Here is a 15027-nt window from a genome sequence, read left to right as displayed (position 1 = left end):
CTTTTTTTCCATTTTGTTGAAAACACTAAATAGTACAGAAATCTTCCTGTAAAATAGGAATTTGGTCTTTACTAACATTTTTGTAGAAAAAACAAGACAAAGTTTTTAAAATAACCATTCTGGACGTAAAAGTCTTAATATTAAATTTCTGACTAAACATAAAAAGGAACTGAAGTACACATTTAAACTAAATACGCAGAATGGTTGAGATACTTTTATGTTGATGCAGTTCTTCATTGGAAGAAAAAAGAAAACAAACAAACAAAAAACCCCACTAATACAAGCCATTTAGCATTCCTTACCTTGGAACCTGCCAACATAGTTCTCAGCATTTTTGTTCCTTTTCCAATACCAACCACTGCAAAGACAGAAGGAGAAATGCCACTTCAAAACCAAGTCTGCAGTTCCCTTATTCAACACCATTCACTACTAAATATTATGCTAGTCAGAAATACAGCCTTTCATGCTGTTAGCATATAAAGAGAGTCAATGTTTATGAGAAAATATCTCTGATGTTCAAACAACATGGGACTAGTGAAAGGAAAAAAGTCTAAAGCAGAAGATAAATAAGCTTCACCTATTGTTAAAATGCTTTAATTCATCCCCTAGATTTATTTATCTTTTAATCACCAAAGAAATGGATAGTGCAATTAAAACCGTCTCTGGTTTGATGAAGGCTATGGCTCACTAATAATGAATCGAGCCTTCACTGTAACTAAATAGCCCTTTTAAAGGTTGATAGTGACCAAGAGTAATACAGCCAAGATAGCACAATGAAATTGTTTATCAGACTTACAGCAAGAAAATAAAATAATCAAAAGGTCCAACTGCCTCTGTCAAAAATCTTTTATAATCAAACCTTCCTATTACTGTGTATGTACAGACTGCTGTCTTTTCAATCTTAAACCAGTATTCTGCAAAACAGCAATCAGTCAGCTTTTCATAAAAGAAAGAGAAAAAAGAAAGAGAGCTCTATTTTATATTTTACTTTAAAGCTTTTTACAACAAGGTGCTTTCCTTGAATATGCTTTCCTATTGATTTTCTCCACATATGGCAATCCAAAGAAAGAATGAAAATTTTAGAAGGAAATTAGTTTTGTGTACAACTCATGGAATATATAACAGCTTATGTCCTTGATTTTAATAAAACTACAGGAGTTAAGGGAGCTTGCAGGAAATCAGCTTTGTGTTAACCAGGAGCCAGTACCAGAAGCATCAAACTGACAATGAACTTTTTTATTTGAACTATTTTATTTAAACAAATACTTGTGCTCTAATGCTTCTCAAGCCTTACACTCTGAGACTCATTAGATTACTTTTTATTCTCAATTACTTCTTCTCTTGTTCCTGAGGGTTTTTAGTCACACATGCCCTTGTGCTTGTGCTTTTGTGTACCTTCAGTTCAGCCTGTTCCTGTCATATTTGCCAGGTAGGAAAGAGCTGCAACAAGGCTGAGAAAAGGAGATAAGCACACAGACAAAACTTTATAACTAAGCGCTTTTCTTGCAGCGTGATGACATCAGACACTTCAACATAACTGCTGAGCTGAAATTTGCTGAAGAGTGTCAAGAGATTCAATAGAATAATTTTAAAGAGACATTGAATGCTTTTGTGAACAAGACACTAACAATTTTCCCCATTAATCATCAGCTTGTGTAGCGTATGTATTATTGAAAGGCAACATAAACTAACCTTGCCAGACTACGCAGAGCGTAACAAGGTTTAACTGAATTTTTAATTTTGATATTTTTTCATCTTTTCTTCTACTATGGAAGCATAATTCACAACTGCCATATAGAAACAAGCCAAGTATTTACAATTCCCATTGTAGAGCAAGAAACACTAAACTGGAACCACAGCCCTAGACTGATATTAAAAGAAGATATTCACTAAGACTTGACCTACAGTTCCTTGCTTCTTCTACGTAAAATATGAGACCTAACACTGAGAAGCAGAAGTTGAGTCCTATCTCCCACCACCTTCCAAATGCAATGGAAGCCACAGATGCAGACAGACAAAAAATTTCCCCTCTCAGAAAGCAGTCACTCCAGGCTCCTACCAGTGCAGTGCCATCACATGCCACCTGGTCTCTAAGTTGCCTTTCACTCACACGCCTCACGCATCAACCTCTGTCTCCAAGGTCCTTCCTCATCTACATTTGCTATCAGTAGGAAAAGAAATATAAAAGTGTATTTTCTGATGAAAAGCACCACCCAGTTATTTGCAGCACACTTGGCACACTAAGCAAGACTCTGTATCAACTAATTCCCATGAACAAAGTTACAGATATGCAGTACATAAAATTTGGGAAACAGTAGTATAGATCAAGAAACGTTAGAGGTTTCAGAAAATAAATACTTCTATTATGCTGCTGTCCATGAGGAAAGAAAGCTTTCTGTCCCACCACCCTAGCAGCACACATTTTCTGAGTAACTTGTTTCTGTTGTGTCCTCCCCTCTCTCATTACCTTACCCGAACCCACAAGAAATCTGGGCACATTCCCTTTCCCACATCTCTCCAGTTTTGTCCTTTCCAATCTAGCTACCATTGATTTTTATCTGTGTGTTTTGTATGGCAAAGGAATGAAAGATCCTGTGCCTTTTTTTTAATCGATCCATACCATATTAAGGTGATGCACTTCTCTGTCTTTACCAAGCACATTAAGCCCAAGTACTTTTCATCATGCCACAGAAGCAGGCTTTGGAGACTGCTGGATATCAGAGAACAGTAGGAGAAGCAATTAAGAAGCACGAGTGATTTTTCTTTTCCTATGGATCAATGCTGTTGACTTCCCACGATGAGCAGTAGCATGCTCAAAGGGAACATCTGTGTAAAAGGAAGATGTCCGCTTCAGCAATACACACAGTATTCTCCAGTGAGCAGCCACACAGTACAGGAAATTGGAACAAAATGAGCTTACTCCTAGCCCAAGAATGTTACATTTTGCAATATTCACAGGTGACAGACAATTACAAGCTTATAGGCCTCTACTAGCAACAGTCTCAGCAAACAGCATCCCCTTGAAGCACAGCTCTTCCTGAGAGAAGTCATTACATCAAAACTCAGTGGATTTACTTTCAGTGTATACTCATAGTTGTACCTGTTGATTTTCAAAAACAAAAAAGTATTACTGTTATTTCTTCTAGCCAAGTAGAGTTACAAGGCTATGATTTAAGCAAGCTGTAGTTTGCATGTTACTTATCAACAAAACTGTTGGTGACAATGTATGATATGGAAATAATTCAGCCCAATGGTCACCACCCACAGTTGAGTTTTCAACACCAGCAATTGACAATTGAAAAGGAATTCAATAAATGGATTGCTATCAAAATTAAAAGACAAAATCTCTTTGATGACTCTTCTTTATGAAGCAAGACAGGACAGGAAGCGAAAACTGTTCCTGTGCTGAGCCTCAAAAAAAGCAGCAGCTGAATTGCTCTTACCGATCTTTCATTTGGCAAGTATTACAACCCAAAAGGCTCCCTCAAATTCCCAGGAAAGCATTAGTTTAAGAACAAATACTTTAGAAAATTATGATGACTATAAATCCCCAGCTTAAGTAAAAAAAGCCATCAATTTCTGAGGTAATTCAGAATTCATTACACAAGTGTCTGTATTTTCATGTAATAACTGACAAGTTATTTCAGGAGTTTGGGGGGGGCGCAGGGGGGAAATATAGCCTTCTGTTAAGAAACACATTATATGCATGTAAAAGTATACGCAGAGGAAATTTAACCCAGACCACTCTTCCACAGTAACCTGTCCTTCCCGCAAAACCACAAAGCCTGCCATATGTATTCAAAATTATTCCTCCACCTCTGATTTCATGTAGGCATTAAAATGTTTCCTAAAATAATCTTTTGATGACTGTATTTATATTTTTCATTACCAAGAACTCCTGCCGCTGCACTGTCCAAAGTTCCACCATGTCCAATTTTCAAAACCTGGTTTCTTTTGTTCCCATTTGTTTGCACACCAGCTTCTGCAAATAGAAATTGAAAGGAAGCATTATAGGATAACCTTAGAACATAGGAAAAACAGCACATATTTCCAGACTGCTAAAGGAGATAAAAATCAATTATTTAAACTATGAATTACTAGTGCAGAAATTGCTGTACTGAAATAAGACCAACGATTCATCTAGACCTACTCCCAACCTCAAACAATTCGCAAGCTATTTTCACTTAGACTCTAATCAAGTCTTATGTACTGTTATAAACAGATGTTCAGAAAATGCTACTAGAAAACCTGGTGGACAGTTCACCTGTGAAATTTCATCAACAAAGCATGCAAGAACTAGCAGCAAAGTCCCTGAAATCATCTATTATATCCAAATTTTATGCCACATAATCTGAGCAATTCTTGTTGTATTTACTTCCATGTAATGGGTCACGTTTATTCGCATGTACACAGCCCTATGGAAACTCTGCAATGAACTGAACTTGCTCACTCCTGCTTTCAAGCTGTCAGAGCATCTCAACCCACCATAATTCCTATGCAGCTGATGACTCCAGGAATTTTGCGGAGTCCGATGCACCTTATTTATTAGTATTAAATATGACAAACGCTCTAAGCTCCCTTATCTATTCCTATTATCTCTTCATTACACCTTTCAAATCAGGGAATCAGACATGATCTGGCTAAATCTCTTCCATACAAAGCTGAACTGAAGTCTGTGCCTACACTACAGTTCACTACAGAGTAAGTCAGCCTGAATAAGCACTTACCAGTCTGAAAGTATGTTCTCACTTCATCAGCAAATGCCCAAAAGTTCAGATTAGACGATCAAGTCCCCATATTCATTATGAAGAGCATCTAGGCCACAGTCCCTCACACTTTTGCAATGATCACACTTTTTTCCCTAATATCTGACACCCAGGCTTCCCTGTATTCTGAAAAAGCAGTTTCTGCAGACTGTGCCCAGGACTTTCAAACTCCTGGAAACACTGTGGTTTTCACTCATTTGGTGATTTTTTTTTTTAATGGCAATAGGCAGTGGGACCGAAACAGAGCATCCTGCCATTGCTGTGCTGCAGCAATGTTGCCGACACCCATTCTGGCAGATGGGTGCACGCTGTCCCTGGGACCATGCTCGACAGCTTTCCAAGCAAGCTGGGATCCCCTGCATTGTGCACTGCAGGACTGGAGCTTTCTGCTGGGGCAAATCTCATCCCCATTCAAAACAAAGCTCACATCATGCTGTACCTTAGGCAATAATAGACGCCTGCCCCAAATAAGCAAGTGGTGAATATGGCCTTACAGCTCACCGTGCAGCGTGACCAATGCACCGAGTCCTGCAGGGACCCAGCAGCTCCATGCAGCGAGCCAGAACGTATCCAGGAACGGCTCTATTCCCCAACCTGGGCCACATCATGGCTGTGAACTACCACAAGAAAAAAAAACAAACAGTTCTCCTTTAGTTATCTGAATGCTGAGAAAGTGGGTGCAGTGGCTTGACAGGGGTTGTGGTTTCAGCATCTTAACGAATGCACACGCTACCGCACAACGCCCATCCCACAGCCATGGGGCACCCCTGGCCAAAACGCTCGAGGGCTACATGGGCGTTCGCTTCAGGCCGGCCTGCTCCTGCCCTGGGACCGCGGGCAGGGCCTACACATACCTCCCTGTCACGACTTCCTCGCTTCACCACCAAACCCCTACCTCGGCCCTCCAGGCCCAACTTAGGAAGCCCGCACTTCGCCTCTCCTTGGCTCGCATCCCCCGGCCCGCAGCCTGGCCGCCTACCTGCCAGCAGTCTCTCCTTCAGGAGGTTGAGCACGCCGGCCGAGGTGGGCCCCTTGGGCTTGTATACCGCGAACAGCCCGCTCAGAGAGAAGAGTTTATCGGCGGACTTGCCGAGCACGACGCCGCCCGCCTCCCTGGCAGCCATGCTCCCGGCAGGCCCTGCCGACGACGGCAGCCGGCCCGCCGCGACTGCCCGCCTTCCGCCCCGCCCGGGGGCCGCTGGGAAGTGTAGTCCGCCGGCGGGCCGGCCGCGGCGGGGAGGCCATGAGGGGAGGGCGCCGGGCGGCAAGCCGGGCACCCCACAACACGGTCAGCAATCAGCTGCACGGCCGCGCCGGAGGGACCGGCTGACCGGCGGGGTGTCTCGCGTGGGACGCCTCCCGCTGGGAGTCCTTCAGTCCAAACGAGGTGGGTGGCTTTAAGTAGCTCCACCAGACACGGGGGCTTACTGCAGGCATTGCCGGGGAAGTTTGCTAACCGGTGTGTGTCCCCCCACCCATCGCAATGTTAGTCGTCGTACCTTCGTTGCCCAACTTGAAAGAATTCTGTTCTGCTGACTAGTTGCTCAGTCTATTAATCTTGCCTTTGTGTCATATAAGAGAGTACTGAGAAGGCAGGCTTCTCTGAGATCTCTTACCTCTGTACGGAAGTACAGCGTGTCGGTTTTCCTCTTCAGGCCTGATTTGCACAGACTTATTTCTCTGACAACATTCCCAAGGCATTTAAGCAAGCTATGCTTGAACAAGGCACCGAGAGCTTGGATGTTTCATTCATGCATTTCATTTATTCATTTGTAAGACCTGCAGATGAAACCATGAAGAGACACTATTACGGGGAAATAAATACATCGTTAGCTAAGGGCTATGCATGTTCCCAGAGCTTGAGACAAGCAAATCTTCCTGCTGAATTCAATGGCTCTCTCTGCACAGAGCAGGATCAAGGTCCCTGTGTGGTTTTTCAGCCTGTACTGGAGTCAATAGCTCACTCCGTGCCTGCTCACGCCTTCCACGGCAGCTGCACGGCGCCCAGAGCTCCCAGCTGCAGGCTGCTACCACTGCGTTCATGAGATGGGTAATGGCTTCCTGCCACCAGCAATGCCGACCAGCCTCCCCTGCACACCTGTTGTGCGTATTATTAATTAGGCGTCTTATTTGCTTAGATCTCATCTACATAGCTGCAATCTGGCTGTGGAAATATTTGCTGTTACCATAAACTGCAAGGGTGGATTCCGTGGTGAGTGGTACAGGTGGCCGTCATTGCAGGACACGGAAGTGAGGTGTCAGAGTCCTTCTCCAGAGGGTAAAATGGCAAAGTGACGCTTGGGTAAAAGGTCAGCAGGAAAATTGCTACTGATTTACATGGAGTTAAAATTTAAGTGGAGTTGTGGAAGGCACGTCGTAAACCGTGATGGAGTTTTTGTTACAGACATGGTTTAGTCAGGCTGTTTGAAAACTGTTCTTACCAATTCCCTGCTAAAAAGAGCTTAAACACAGCTTGCTCTGAAAGTGAGCTCAAGCAAAACTATTTAAACATTATTATTAAGAAATGGTGCTAGTAAGATTCCGAGCAAGGAGATTGCAGCCCAAGTACTGAAATGCAAACCTGTCACACCATCATGGCTAGCAGTATCGTTGGGTCAGCAGACTGCTCTGAAAACATCGCACAGGATCAGAGGGAAATTATGCAGAAATGAGAGCTCCACTGTTGGCATAAAGATGTCCTTAATGCAAAAAGCACCTCAGCTTTCCAATAATGCAGTGGCAGATGGGGCCTGTGAAAAAACTCCCTGTATTGTTTTCTCAGGACTGACCTAAGCAGAGAATTGTCTGAAGTGATGTAATTAACCTGACACAGGCATAGGGCATGAGCTGAAGGTCGGTGTCTGACCCCAGTACTGTTTCCACAAATTGCAGAAGCTTTTTTTTCTTTTTTTTTTTTTGAGGACAAGGTTTCAGGTGTCTAAAGAAACTACCCCCTACTCTCATTTTTAGTATTGAGCAGGAAGTTCTCGTAGGTCTCCCAAACTTCTGCATCAGCAATTAAAACACACTTCATTATTGCAGCAGATGGAGTCTTTGAAGGCTTAGAAAGAGGTTTGCTTTGACTTCAGTGGGCATTGGATAAGGGCCCAAAATAAGAATTGTGAAAAACTATTAATGACTGTCAGTATTTTAGTGAGCTGGAAGTGTAAGTGTACATAAATCACACATGGCTCTCTTCATGGGGCAAGGTTATTCAGCATTCAAAATGGTGGGAATGATGTACCAAACTGTTCATCTCAAGGACATTATTTCAGATTTGCCTCATGTTGCTTGTGATTAAAAGTCATTACCATCTGCTCAGTAGCCTATTTGAAATGAGATGTTTATCTCCAACGATTCCTAGCCAAGCCAGGATCCACAACAACCAAAAGCATGATTAGAGTTACTGACTTTATTTGCAACCTTAATAAAGGGGCTCAGTAAATGGCTGAAAGGACAATGTTGCTTTATGCATGGAACATGGTAGGTCTAGTAGAGGCAGGCCAAATCCTCCACTCGGGTCACTGGAATTGCACAAAGTGATGCCTCTAGAATCTGGTGCAATTATGCTTTATAGAGAAGAGAGAATGGGTAGTAGCTGTAGGATGTGCAAACAGCAGATGAGTGCTATTGCAGAAGAGGGGAAATCCATTTCTCGTTTGTGCAGAACAGAGATGGAAAATTTCCTTCTACTTTCTCCAGAAAGATGCTCACTTCTTTGTGTGCTTTCAGACTGTCTTTTTCTGAGGTAACGCTCCAGACCACAATGCAGAAGAAAATGATGCTGCATTACAGCTTTTAAAGTAGATTATCATAGAATCATAGAATAGTTTGGGTTGGAAGGGACCTTTAAAGGTCATCTAGTCCAACCCCCCTGCCGTGGGCAGGGACATCTTCGACTAGACCAGGTTGCTCAGAGCCCCGTCTAACCTGACCTTGAATGTTTCCAGGGATGGGGCACCCACCACCTCTCTGGGCAACCTGTTCCAGTGTTTCAACACCCTCAGCGTAAAAAATTTCCATACCTCTCCAGTTTAGAGAGAAGGATGTTATGGGGGACCATGTCTGAGGCCTTACAGAGGTCCAGATAGATGACATCTGTAGCCCTTCCCACGTCCACTGATGTAGACACTCCATCATAGAAGGCCACTAGGATGGTCAGGCAAGACTTGCCCTTGGTGAAGCCATGCTGGCTGTCTCGAATCACCTCCCTGTCCTCCATGTGCCTTAGCATAGCTTCCAGGAGGATCTGTTCCATGATCTTCCCAGGCACAGAGCTGAGACTGACTGGCCTGTAGTTCCCCGTGTCTTACTTTTTTCCCTTTTTAAAAATGGGGGTTATGTTTCCCCTTTTCCAGTCAGTGGGAACTTCACTGGACTGCCACGACTTCTCAAATACGATGGAGAGTGGCTTAGCAACTTCATCCACCAGTTTCCTCAGGAACTTTATCTCATCAGGTCCCGTGGACTTGTGCACCTTCACGTTCCTGATGGTCTCGAACCTGATGTTCTCCCACAGTGGGCGGGAGAATTGTTCATCCATGCAGGCCTCCTGGCGTTTTTACCTGACTTCCTCTTTGTTGGGATGCATCGCTCCTGAGCTTGGAGGAGGTGATACTTGAATATTGCCCAGCTTTCTTGACGTGAGGCCGCTCCTATCTGTCTATAGAGGGCCTCACCCACTCTGTCTTCCTGGTTGGGTGGCCTGTAGCAGACCCCCACTGTAATGTCAATTGTCCCTGCCCTCCCTTTAATCCTGACCCAGAAGCTCTCGGTCGGCTCCTCATCAATCCCCAGGCAGAGCTCCATGCACTCAGCTGGTCATTGACATAGAGGGCGACACCCCCTCCTCGTCTCCCCTGCCTGTCCTTCCTAAAGAGCCTGTATCCTTCCATCCCAACACTCCAATCATAGGAGCCATCCCACCACGTCTCCGTGATGCCAGTAAGATAGTAGCCCTGCAGGCGTGCGTACATGTCTAACTCCTTTTGTTTATTCCCCATGCTAACGTGCGTTTGCATAGAGGCATTTAAGTTGGGCCCCTGATGAAGCTGTCTTAGTGGCTGGAGTTCCTTTGTGCTGCTCTTCAGGCGCTCTCCTGCTGACCTGTGATCCTTCTCCAGGCTCTGGGCATCTGTTGCTGGCCCTGGCATCAAACTGGTAGGAGTGGGATGGATTGAGGTTCCCCTCCCCTTGCAATTTTAAAGCCCTCTTCACCAGCTTGGCAAGCCTATGACCGAAGATGCTCTTCCCCTCCTCTGATGGATGGACCCCATCAGCCCCCAGTAGACCAGGTTTCTCAAAGCAAGTCCCATGGTCTAAGTAGCCGAACCCCTGGCTGTGGCACCAGTCCTGTAACCATTTGTTGACTCGCCAGGTTTGACTGGCCCTTTCAAACCCCTTCCCTTTGACCGGCAGGATTGATGAAAAAACTACCTGCGCTCCCGAGTCCCTTACTGCCGCTCCCAGGGCTCCGTAGTCCTTCTTGATAGTCCTCAGACTGCTCCTGGCTGTGTCACTGGTGCCCACGTGAAACAGCGGCAGCAGATACTAGTCAGTGGACTATACGAGGCTTGGTAGCCTCTCTGTGACACCCCTGATGCGAGCCCCCAGTAAGCAGCACATCTCTCTAGAGAGTGCGTCCGGTTGGCAAATGGGTGCTTCCGTACCTCTCAGAAGAGAGTCGCCTACTACTATGACCCATCACCTTTTCTTAGTGGCACTGGTTGTTATACGGGGGACAGATTGGGCTAGGTTCAGTAGCAACAGGCCATTTTTGTATTTGTGTTCACTTTGTGCTTCCAGCTTTATTGTCTGTACCCAAATCAGAGCAAATAATTGCAAGGAGGTCAATCATGGCTCATATTCTTCCTGTAAAAACGAAGAGTTGCAGCTGTTTGAAGTTTAGGTCCTAGATTTGTAAACTGCTCCCTTGTCAGCTAGTGGAATCTTGTCTGTAATAGGAACTATCAAAGCCTGAAATACATAGAATTTTTTTCCTCTAACTGTTCCATCTGTTTGGATAATAAGGCATAGATAAATAACTTTTCAACTTGTTAGTTCATTCGGTCCCATTCAGATGGGCACGAAGCACATAATTCATCGTGTTTGAGTGGTTCTTCTGAACAAAAGTACGTTCTTCAGTATCTTGTTGTACTGCAGCAGTTTTGAAAAAAGAATGTCAATTATTGCATGCAAAGGAAAGATATAACTACTCATGACATACACTAATCCTAGGTTTGGCAATTTTTGTTAGTCATTCTCCCCATGAGAAAAAGTTCCTAAACTGCAAGTATTTCATGAACAGATTTTTGTATTTTGTTCAGAAGAAGACTGGTAGTTAAGGTTTACACCAATTTGGATTTTATGTCTAGGCTTTTGTTTATTTTTAGGAATATTTTCTTTCCACCTTTATTCTGGCTTCTCTGATAGAGGGATTATTTTTAAATTGAGAATAGTTTAGACAAGAAGAGGTTTTGGTTAGCTGATTTAATGCAGATTTATAGCGTCAATTTGTGTTGAACTGGACAGAATATAGTAGGACCCAAATGTTTTCAGCTGTTCCTTCTTTATGTGAAATGCAGTTCTGGCAGTTAGCTAAACAAGAGAACAGCAATTTTTCCTGATCACTGGTAGGTCACAAATGGTGTAGAGCTACAGAGAAATATGATACAGATATGATTTCAGTGCTCCTAATGGACCCTTTCTAAACACATTGCATTAGTAAGTGAGGACAGATCTATTATGGACTGGGAAGTTACTTTTAATCTCTGATACATGCCCAGGTGTGTCTGTGATGACAGAGGACTAAGCATGGTCTGGAATCAGAAGATTCAGTGATGCTGAGGGGAAGAAAAACAAAATACATTTTGCAGATCTTTGATTTTGTTGCTAATAAAAGTCTCAAGTGGGATTCTCAATTCTTGTTTAAATTTGCACAGTTTCTTGTTACAGTTGCTGTCAAAGAACTAATTTTCCAAGAAGCTGCATCCTAATTAGGAACAACGAAGAACTCAGCAGATGTGCGTATGAAAGAAGGCATCACATGAGGGGTTGTTTATATGGACAATTCAAGTCCAACCTGCCCCTCTGTAAATTCAGAACAAAAGGTTAAAAGGACCTAGACACTATTAAATCTGAGAAGCTGCTAAATGCCACAGGTAGAAAATAAATTCAGCAGCATGAGTTGAACTGAAGTGTGTTCTCTTGAAAAACATTCAGTCTTGATTTGAAGATACTGGGTGACAGGAAAAAAAAAAGATCTGTAGTTTCACTAGTAGTTCAAATTTATACCTGTTTTCTCAACTGGTTTTGTAGAATTTCAGCATTCAGATAAATGTGTTCATAATCAGCCCTTTGGCGACTGGTTCACAGCTTGTGAGCCCACATATAGACTCTGATTAATGGTTTGTGAGATGGGTGCTCAGCAAAGAGAATACCTGAGCTCCAACACCTCAAATGATCTCCTTTCCTCGCCCACTCATTTGAGTGAAGGAACAGATTGTACCTCCAGAAAAAAGCCACTTTCAACATCTAACGTTAAAATCACATCAAAGTTAAATAAATATTGCATAATTTTCTTGACACAAGAAAGCTAAAGCCTCTGAGGCCCCCATCTGTGGAGAGTTAAGAGCTTCTCTTCCAAAACATTCCTGCACTTCCAGATTCAATGTGCTCTGGCTTCAGCGGTAGCAAAGCCATCTCCTCTGCACAAACAACTGGGTCGGTTCAGGTCCCCACCCCACTACTGGAATCCTGTAGCAAATGCTGAGGGAAAGCGTAAGAATGAAGACTGCAAGGAGTTTCCTTCTTTCCTTACATACCCAGTTTCTCGTCGTCAACAATTAGAGGTATTTTTAGCCAAAGCTTCAATGTGGACTATTGTATTTAACCATTATCAATGAATCTTCCATCCATTGTCTAATCTGCCTAATTGCTTTGAAACCATATGTACATTCAGCTTTTACTCTCTGGCAATGACTTTCTCAAGTTAGTTGGAGGTTGTATGAAGGAGTCCTACTTATTTTGTCCTTTATTTTGAGCTACCTTGACTAGCACTAGGTACCTCACGATTCTAGTACAATGAAAAATGCAAAATCCACTCATTTATTTCCTCCATCTCTCTCATGATTTGAAAGGCCTTAAATCATATCTCGCTCTCCCCTCGTCTGTCTTTTCTCAATTTGAAGAATCCTATTAAGTCTTTCTGAAGCTTTCTATTTAGTCACTCCTCGGACAGAGGCTATTTGTTGGCTATAATCTTCATTATGATCTCCATCTGGTTTTAGATTTTGTGACATCCTTCTTGATATGGGGTGACCAGCATTTTACTCAACAGTTAAAATATGGCCATGTTATGGTTTTATAGTGTGGCATGACAAGACTTTCTGTTGTGCTTTCCGTTCCTTCCCAAAATTCTTAGCACCTGATTTACGTTTTTGATATCTTTACAAGGTGCAAAGCTTGACCTCCTGGGCACAGCTGGAGAGCCTTTTTCTGCAGCATTGAGGTCATGTAGCATCATTAGCAGAGCTGGGGAGAGATGGTAGCAGGTGTCTCAGGCCCTCACCACACTTTCCTGACTGCCTGACACTTCCTGTATTGCAAGTGAAGCTGCCTGATGCCTGATAGCTGTTCTCTTTCTCCCTGCATCCTCCATCTTCCATTGCATGGATGCGTTTAGGGGGTCTTCTGGACAAGCACACAAGTTATATTATTGGGGGAAAGAATAAATTTCTGCAGAAATAGGATAGCACACGTCATTATTTGCTTATTATTCTTTCCTCCCAGTCTGACAAGTCTTCATACCCTTCCCAAGAATGGCCCACACTGGCTGACTCACAGCAAGAAAATAAACAGCCAGCTGAAAAGCATTTCTGCAAAAGGCAGTTAGAAGAAGCACAGAGATGAAGGTTCACTCCACATTAGGGTCTTGGAATTACAGCCCCAAATGTAAGAATTTCTTAAAAGCTCTGGTCTACCATATGCTCAAAAGAAGAAAGAAATATCTCTCATCACACTGAAAAAGAAGGGCTGTCCAGAAACCCTACAAAGGGCAATGGCTAAGCATCTCAGGCTCTTCATGCCAAGAAGAGTGGGAACATGAATAGATGACCTCCCCCCAGACATGACCTCAATCAACAAATCTCTCCTCTAACTGGGGACATCCCCACAACAGTCATCCCACACACAGGCAGAAACTGGCCTTTCTCAACCAAACTCTAAGCTGAGAGTTTTCTCCAAGCCACCTTCTTTCTTTTGTTCCCTAGAAAGATTCAGTCCTTTTGGCTCCAACTCTTTCAAAGACACACTCCCCATATTCATTCACCCCTTGCAACTGCTCCTTAATATCTGCCTAGCTTAACACCTTCTTTGCTGTGAGAGGCTTGTAAACATCACCAGCCCACGCAAATACCTATGATCAGAAGGTCAAAGCTGTGGATTTGCTATCCATTGTCCCAAGAATGAAATTGGAGCTGAGGAGGTGTTTGCTGTGTTCCCTGGCCAGAGGAGTCAGTGGCCATTCTGGCAGGTTTTGCCTGGAAGATAACCTGCTGGCAGGAGAACAACCATAGCACACCTCCTCCGTCCTCTTTTATTGGCAGAATCTCACCCTAAATAAGCGCAAGTAACCATGGTTTAGTTCCACTTAATTCAGAAGTGCAGACAAACAAAAGTAGTCATTGCCCACAGGAAGGGCTGCCAATTGCATCACTAATGAGAACTCCAGAATCAATAATCAAGCAGCTCCAGGCAGTGAAGTATATTTGTAATGCACGTTATAATACTGTTGACAGAAATGGTTCCATTTGCCATAAATTATTCAACTTTTAATTGTTTAGGCTTTGGAGTCTGTAAAGATGCTAATTGCCAACTGTAAGATTACATTGATATTGTCTGCTTTTTATTTTCATGAAGTTGGACTTAAAATCGCAGAGACAAGAAAGACTTTGATTTTACAGATACCTTGTTAAAAACAAGATCAAAAAGATGATGAGTGTTCTGCTTTTTTGTTCTGGGTTGCGATCATTAAAATGGCGTTCCATATTTACCATGTCTGCGTGAACAAAGTAATAAATATTTTGACCAGCACACATACCTACATCAATATTCCACTCCATCTGGGTTATCCCATCCCATATCTTGATCATGGACAATGAGCAACCCTAAGATGAGACTATATTTTTGCCTGTCACCTCTGAAGTCCTATACTTTTCTTCGAAATAAGAAAGTAAAATGGAGTCCAGTATTTGTCAGTTTT

At 43.1% G+C, this 15027-nt stretch overlaps 1 protein-coding gene across 1 annotated transcript in view; it reads right to left on the bottom strand.

Annotated features, from left to right (window-relative positions):
• The window catches only part of TRUB1 (TruB pseudouridine synthase family member 1), a 37390-nt gene extending 31490 nt beyond the window's left edge, over positions 1-5900 (bottom strand). Inside the window, 3 exon segments of the mRNA XM_076339088.1 lie at positions 303-358; positions 3890-3982; positions 5746-5900. Coding sequence (XP_076195203.1) covers positions 303-358; positions 3890-3982; positions 5746-5890 — 294 coding nt within the window. The 5' untranslated portion in view covers positions 5891-5900.
• Positions 5901-15027: the final 9127 nt, after the last annotated feature.

The sequence above is a fragment of the Aptenodytes patagonicus genome, chromosome 5 (assembly GCF_965638725.1).
Source record: "Aptenodytes patagonicus chromosome 5, bAptPat1.pri.cur, whole genome shotgun sequence".
Taxonomy (NCBI): Eukaryota; Metazoa; Chordata; class Aves; order Sphenisciformes; family Spheniscidae; genus Aptenodytes; species Aptenodytes patagonicus.
Note: the sequence above shows the minus strand (reverse complement) of the source record. Positions and strands in the feature narration are given on the sequence as shown.